Source organism: Poromitra crassiceps, assembly GCF_964638095.1.
Source record: "Poromitra crassiceps genome assembly, chromosome: 11".
Classification (NCBI taxonomy): Eukaryota; Metazoa; Chordata; class Actinopteri; order Beryciformes; family Melamphaidae; genus Poromitra; species Poromitra crassiceps.
Window position 1 is genome coordinate 34170406 of NC_139643.1, and position 7823 is coordinate 34178228.

Genomic DNA, 7823 nt, shown 5'->3' on the forward strand with positions numbered 1-7823 from the left:
AGAAGCCATGTAAGCTGTGTTTATGAGATATTTTCTTTCCCCCCTTCACTGTGGTTTATTTGACTGAGGATTCAGCAACAATCAATGAAAATAATAATTTTAAGAAATTCAATTATGGGCCAAAAATAAAGTTCTAACGAAGTTTCAGTCAGGAAGACTATAATCTGCTTATGCTTCCGTAGTTCACTTCTCGTTTCATCCCACCTTCATATATTGCATGCATGCTCAAAATAAGCCTGTCAACTTCTGGCATTAATTGAATAATCAGCTGTTTGCCAGCTGGCCTCAACTATCCAATGGCATAGCGTCACATCTTCACGCACCTCCATTGTAAGCCAATCACATGGCTACTGTCCTTTTAAATGTCCTTCACTTCTGTCTACTCAAATCTGCAACTGCTGCTGTCATCGCCGCACCTCTCCAATTCCCCGTCTCCACCCAGTCTTCGCAGACTCATCAGCTTCAGCAGAGTCATCACCGCCACCACCAGTATCTAGACTCCACAGGGGGGATATATCTGGCTGCTGCTCAGGACTGATGCCATTCAATCTCAATATCTCCCTGTGGTGTCTAAGTGCCAAAGAATTGCCAAACAATACTTAATTCTCATTTTACATTCTGTAATGCATCATTCACTCTGCTATCGTAATAAAGATTATTTTATTCATTCACTAGTCTCTCCTGTTTGAAACACCAATATGGAAAATTTGTTTCACGGCTTGAAAACGAATCGGTCAGTTTATTATTCAGTCCCTCGTTGGATAGCTGCTTTAGAAATCTAAAATTTATATCCAGACGAAGAAGTAGGCTATATGGAAGATGCTTTCATTTTTATTTAAGACCCAAATATTTACAACACTCAAAATGACTCCATTCAGCATTCTGTGATATCCCAAAATAAATAGCTTTTATTTGAGGGCGAAAAGGAAATTTGAACCTGTGTAGAAAAATAAATACTTCATGTGCTGCAAAACCTTGTCACAATGTGGAATGAAATGTCATCTCCTTCTCTTGTTTCAAAGCAGAAGAGTTCCTCAGAGCTCATAGTCCTGTTTTTTACAACAATCATAGTCGCAGTGGTCGTTCTATAGCCTTCCTTAAGTGCTCCCTTGCAAATATTAATGTCCATGCAATGGGGAATATGAAAAGCCCACTCCCTTTTGAGGCCTGAAGCATGCAGCGTTTGGCCTGTTTGAGTCCACCACCTCAGGGCCAGTCGCCGGACCGATCCGCAGGATCGCCAGTCTGGTTCATCTGTGTAAAAAATAAATAAATACAAATAAAAAGGAGAGGGAGGGTGTTATTAGCGGATGAAGAGTGGAAATTCCATTCTCTAACAGAGGGAGAGAGAAAAATCACTTAATTGCTGGCATGTATTTCTCATTGCATTTGTGCAGTGATGCAACCTATATTATTGCCAACATGAGGAAAACATATAACAAAAATCAGTTAAGCCTATGTCAGAAAAGATAGCCTGAATGGACCTAATGCACCTTATTATTCTTGCTATTATTATTACTCACACTGCTAATAGCTATAATATTATACCTCATTATTTCACTTGTTACTCAATACTTGACAAGGACTGTAGGAGAAGAAGGCACATATTTACACTGTATTATAGGCTATAGGCTACCTAACTTTTTTATTGTTTCTATTATGGTCTATTCCCATGCATGCCTCTTATAATGTCTCTATTTTCCCTACCTGAGTGTGAGCAAGTGCATGACCAAATTTCCCCTGGGGGAACAATGACGTTTTTCTGATTCTGAGCCTATATCTTTCACCAATTAAAAGACCCCACCTTCATGAAACTTTGAATCAGTTTAGGCATAACTAATATTATGTATGAATGTCACATTATAAAGATAAACCTAAAATTGTGGGTTAAGTATTCCACAATGTGGTGCGTAAACTGATAATTTTAGTAGGCCTAAGGTTGTCCAATTAACGGAAAGGAAGTTAATTAATCATATTGGACTATTTTAGAGGGATATTATAATGTCTCAGCCATATAGAATATCAGAACATAGTGACTTTTCATTTGGGGGCATCGTGAAAAGCTGTGCGTAAAACGCACAGCCCTACAGAAACTTGCAGCCAGCAGAAGAGTGACCTGTGGCTTCTCTGCAGACGGAGGTCAGCCTACCGTGCTGTGCTGTCTGTCCTGTGTGTCGCATCAGCAGCAGAGAGCAGCTAGTGGGACGCAGTGGACAAGGACCAGGCGCCCCCCATCCTCCACACGGAGAAGGCGTAGCTCAGCCGCTCGTGCGCCACGTAGCTGCAGCTGGTGCCGCGCGCGGACGCGTCCAGCTCGTCGGTCTGCAGCACTTGGTACAGGAAGTCGATGTAGCGCGACGCCAGCTTCAGTGTCTGGATCTTGCTGAGTTTGTCCGAAGGGAGCGTGGGGATGATCTGACGTAACGACGTGAACGCCTCGTTGAGGGACTGCGTCCGTTGCCGCTCGCGGACGTTGGCCATGACGCGCTGCGTGTGCAGCTCGTCGAACGAGCCCGCGGGACTGCTGCTGGCGTCGCTGCCGCCGCTCTTTCCCCCCTTCTTCTTCCCTGGACTCGGGCTCTCCTCCTCTTCCTCCTCGTCCGCGCTCCTCCGTGCCGCTCGCCGTTTCCTTGCGCCTCTCCGCGGCAGCTGGCGGTCGGTCTCCTCCTCGCTGTTCCCCGCGCTGTCCATCGGGGAGGGGTCCTCTTCCCGCATCGCTTTGTCACTACTAGTTACCTTCCGTTGTCCCGTAACCCCTGACCCCTTAACGGGGTACAGCATCAACAAACACAATTGGTAGTCCGGTGGAGAAAGGCTCCGGCCTTTAAGGGGCGGTTGATATTACGGTAACGCTCCGTGCGCCACAGAGAGGGAGAGGCGTCCGCCAGACTGGGACGACCAGGGTTCTTATAGCGGGGAGCAGGCAGGAGGATTTTGGGGAGCGTTGTGATTGGGTGAGGAGGGGTGTAACATAATACTGCGAAGAGAAGGGGAGGCAGAAAAACTATAAGCTATTAGGCCTATCAGAAATGAAGCTGCAGATTGTCCAAGGCAGGATAAAATAAAGATTTTTTACGCAAACTTTTACGCAAGACTAGGATTAAGAAAGGGATGTGTGGTGGTGATGGAGGGGCGGTGAACAGGTCATTCTTCTTAATATCATAAAGTAACCTATCCATAGCCTGTACTTTTTCCATTTCTCTCTATACTATTTTTTTAAACGGCATTACATATCACCAAGGGAGACTCAGGTCATCTAGCATTCTAACTGTTTCATCCCCGTTACAAGTAACTCATCTTCACATGAAAGATATGGATGAAACAGCAGAAATTCTTGGTTAATTGTAAGTCTATTCATTGTTCCCCGGCAGGTCTAGACAGTCTATTTCTGAGCTGCATGGGAGCAGAGGTGGTGGTGAAAATATCAGACCCTGGCCTATACTGAAACAGGAGGTTGGAACAGCAGGAGGTTTCTGCTCGTAAGGTGTTTATTTTCCCGTCCCGGTTAAATGGGTCTGACTCCCGCAGGGATCCCGACATAGCGGCTCAGGTTTAAAAGACAGGCCGTCCCAGGGAGCACTCAGGGCGGATCCGAGCTCACAGCGGGGTCGCTGATGCGGTGCACGGCTGGAGCGCAATACAAACATTAGAGGTGAGAAAGATGGAGCGAGGAGGGAGGGAGGGAGAGAGAAACACACACACACACACACACACACACACACACACACACACACACACACACACACACACACACACACACACACACACACACACACACACACACACACACACACACACACACACACACACACACACACACGGGGATTATTGCTGTTCATTTATGGCCACCCACCTCTTGGGCCTGGAAGAAAAAAACCTGCATGAGGCTGAAACTGGGCCTGGCAGCTTCTGGCGGTGGAGTCTCTGAAGGTCTCTGTCACCCACTTTACCACTCCACTCTCCTTCTCCAACGCATCTTATATCTCCCTCAGCATCGACTCAATTTACACCTCGGTGCCAAAGATAATATTCAGGGTCAGCCTGTAATCTGCAATTCAAATCCACGACACTTGTTTAATTGCCACATGATATGTCTGATCAGAGGCAATCCTATAGCCTATCTCCCCGAGCTCTCCCAATATCTGAGAAAATCTCAATCTGCTTTTGGTCTCCATCTCCATGCACGGCAAAAAAAATCCCATCATCTGGGGTAGGGCAGGCAAGGTGAGTGGAGTGCGTCATGTGTCCCTCTCCAAGGTGCTGAAAGATACCTCAATGAATCCTAGCACACCTGGTTAGGACACTGTGCATCCCGCCTGCATGTTTCAGTGAGTCTAACGTCTAAAACTCACAGGAAATAGCAGAAATAGCATCCTCCTGATGCTACAATCGTCATACAAATAGTCTATTATCGGAAATGTATTTAAATATTAGGCTATATTATCTAAAAGTCATAGGCCTATCTAACGGGAGTAGGCTGTTATGCTATTATGCATGAGTTTGGTGACCGATATGCCAAATCATGTATTACACAAAACCAACAATATTGTCATTGCTCCACTTTTATCCAGAAAATGCTATGCAGGGGCTTTGCCATAGCGTATAGACGACGGCTACACCTCAGTTGATGCTCCTGGTTTAGTTGTGTTTTTGCCAGCGAGCAATTTCACAAAATAATCTGTCACGTTCTAAAAAATAATCTGGTTTACATAGCCTATCATATATTTGGATAACGATAAAGTGAATGTATGTTTGGGACAGTAAGTTATCTAGGCTAATTCAGTGTCATATTGGTAGTAAAGTCAGGTGTTCTCCAGCAAGTCCGTCATGAAGGAGATGTAGATGATAGCCAGGCGGAGGGTTTCGATGCGGGACAGCCTCTTCTCGTAGGCGAACGTGGGGACTTTCCTCCTCAGTTCATCAAAGGCCTCGTTCAGGCTGAACATCCGTTTTCTCTCCCGCACGTTGGCCGCCTGCCGCTGGACCACGGTGATGATCCGCCTCCGTTTGGACCTGCCGATGTGCCCTTGATCCCCGCAGCTGTATTCCGGAGACTCCATCATGTGCTCGGAGCAGTGGTCTCCAGTATGCACGCCGTTTTCCAGGTCCCGCGTCCAGGGCGAGTCGTTCAACCGCGGCCCGTAGCCCGGGCTGGATGCGATAGTATCCACCTGCTGTTTGGGCCCCAACGCGCACTCCACCAGGTTAATGTCATTGACAAAATCGAGTAACGCGGATTCCACAAAGCGGCCTTGTATCTCCATATTCAACCTCAACTGGGACAAGTCTCTCAGAGAATATCGCTCCTTTATAATTCTGCTATTCGCTCAAGCGCAAACATCGATGAAAGCTTGAGGGCTTGGCTTTGAAACTACAATTGTTCACCGGACACACACAGAGGCCAAAGCAGGGCGCATAGTGCAGAGAGCATCTCACCAGGTAAATCCAACCGTCTCCAAATCCCGTCAGAGCGCGACATGAGAGATCCTATTTGGCTCAAGTCCAAGCCCTTTCCCCGCTGTTTTAATAAGTCCCTATGCCATCTCACAGCGCGACATCTTTCATGTCCCCTCTGGCTCTAAATTGAGTCCATTTCAGACGTTAGCCGGCCGTTGAGTGGGTTGAATCAGACAAGAGGCTTTAAAAGGCCTGGAGGAAGCTAGAATGCTGATGTGCTGTCCTCCTGAAGGCCCTTAATGAGCTTCTGAAGAACGGAGGCTCTTGACAGAGGGTCATACAGTCTTGTTTGCACTTTTCCCCTTTGCTTCAGAGGCTAAATAATGACACTTTTATCACTTAAACGGGCCAGGAGAAGACCAAATAGAACATTCCCTAACAGTCACTATACACCACAAGCTTTTCTGTTGCAAATTAAAGCAAATAGCTGCCTGTTCCCATGGCAGGACAGTGTACACACTGCAAGGACTGTTGAGAGGGCCATTGGGTATAACTGTGGACTTCAATTCATTATAAAGGGTTCTGAGTGACTTAAGAGCAAAGTTGTTGTTCTTGTTGATGCTTATACTGATGATGATGATGATGATGGTGATGATGATGATGATGATGATGATGATGAAAAACACTGATGCAGTAGAATCTGATCATTAAAGTCTAAAGTATCTCTTTTAGTGAGTCTGACCGGTCTGACCTTAAAACTCCTGCAATGTCCCCATTCACCCATATGCTCTTCTGAAAACTTCATCTCCAAAAGTGATGCATACCACTCACTCACAATCAAAATGAGCTTGGTGTATAGCAGGTGATATGGGACAGGGGAAGCCACAACTGTGTCAATTTCAGCCAATAGGAATTGTTGCCTCCATTTTGCCTTTGTCAATAGGCTACTTACAATGTTTCTATCATCTCTACCAGCATTACAAAGTCTGAAATGTTTCAAATGGTTGTTGAGGTTCCCTGGAGGAGGAAGTGGAGTTAACCTCACACTTTCTCTATAAAGCAGAAATTCCCTCTGGTGTTGCCCTATTTTTATTTATTTATTTATTTATTTATTTATTTATTTATTTATTTATTTATTTATTTATTTATTTATTTATTTATTTATTTATTTATTTATTTATCTGAACTTTATCTCACCGCAAGTTGACTAAGATCACAATCTTATTTACTGGTTTATAGAAGAGCATGGTGCAAGACTGGAAGTTGTATTCATATACACAGACTCACATGAGTTGTCAGTACAGCCTCAGCCTTGCTCAATGGCATCTAAATTCCTATTGTTGAGACTTCAAAGACCATTGTTCAGATTTCCCCCGAGGGTATTCATACCAGCAGCAACATAATGTTTCTTACATTATTTTAATTATTTTATGTATTTGCTTGATTGATGTCTGTTCGCATTTTTGATGTTATGGTTGCTTGTTTGCTTTTTTTTATTAGATGACTTTTACATTTGCTTACATTATAAGTGTATAGGTGATATTGTTGTTGAGGTGATATTCCTTCTATAAGCCTCTAGGGGTTTTCTAATCTCACCTGTACAATTTGCTTATAGTTGTGTTTCTGCTGCTTTGTTTTATCATGGGGGAAAATCCAGTCTCAACCTTGCCTCTATAACCATTGGACTGCATAGGCCGCCCTGAAAGTTGTTGAATTCAGCCGGTGTAGTGGTTTTGGTTTTGAAGCCCACTCACATGATGACAAATCATTCCACAGGCTTGCAAAGTAAAGATGTAGCCTTGGATAATGACGGGGCTGAAACGACTGCATCTAGAGACAAGTGATCATAATAATAGTCTTTACTAATATACTTTTACTAATCCCTGTAGGGAAATTCTTTTTTTGTGTTGCCCCCTTTCTCACTCCAAGCAACTTAGTTGATGGGTCGCTCGATTCTGGGTAATTGCGGGCGATGTGAGAGGCTCCCATTGCATCTATGTTGTGGTCTGGTGCAGCTCTGTTTTGAACAGTCCAATAGTGTATTTTATAAGGCCTTTTATAATGTTGATTTGTTTTGATGAGATCGCATAGGCCGCATAAAAAATAAAACAATAGCTTACTGTTGACCCCCTAATAATGCATGCAACCATTCTCCACGCATCATTTTTGAGACGTTTATTACTGGGAAGTTTTGAATGGCTGTAGCCTAATCAACTTAGTTAGGCCATGCTGCCTCCATTGGATTATTGGATAGGTATCTCACAGGCATTTCCACTGCTTTAGCCACTGTAACAATGGATTCCATATAGCTCACCGGCTCAGGCAAGAGGAAGACGCTTCTCTCTCATTCATTATATCAATAACATATCAATAGAGTGCCGCAGGAATGAGTCCTAAAGCCCAGAATGAACACATTTTTTATGATT

General features: G+C 44.4%; 2 protein-coding genes across 2 annotated transcripts; both read right to left on the bottom strand.

Annotated features, from left to right (window-relative positions):
* Window positions 1-962: 962 nt before the first annotated feature.
* twist1a (twist family bHLH transcription factor 1a) lies at window positions 963-2742 on the bottom strand. Its single transcript, XM_083645645.1, has 2 exons — window positions 2150-2742; window positions 963-1254 (listed from the first exon to the last, which is right to left on the bottom strand). Exon 1 carries the CDS (start codon window positions 2713-2715, stop codon window positions 2197-2199), a length of 519 nt encoding a protein of 172 aa, XP_083501771.1. The 5' UTR covers window positions 2716-2742; the 3' UTR covers window positions 963-1254; window positions 2150-2196.
* A 2060-nt stretch (window positions 2743-4802) lies between these two features.
* On the bottom strand, window positions 4803-5264 carry LOC310784600 (pancreas transcription factor 1 subunit alpha-like; the record flags this gene model as incomplete). Its single annotated transcript, XM_083645590.1, has 1 exon — window positions 4803-5264. One exon carries the CDS (start codon window positions 5262-5264, stop codon window positions 4803-4805), a length of 462 nt encoding a protein of 153 aa, XP_083501716.1.
* Between the last annotated feature and the right edge of the window lie 2559 nt (window positions 5265-7823).

Excerpts from the sequence above, each read along its gene's own strand:
- twist1a (XM_083645645.1), bottom strand. The coding sequence starts at position 2,715 with ATGCGGGAAGAGGACCCCTCCCCGATGGACAGCGCGGGGAACAGCGAG.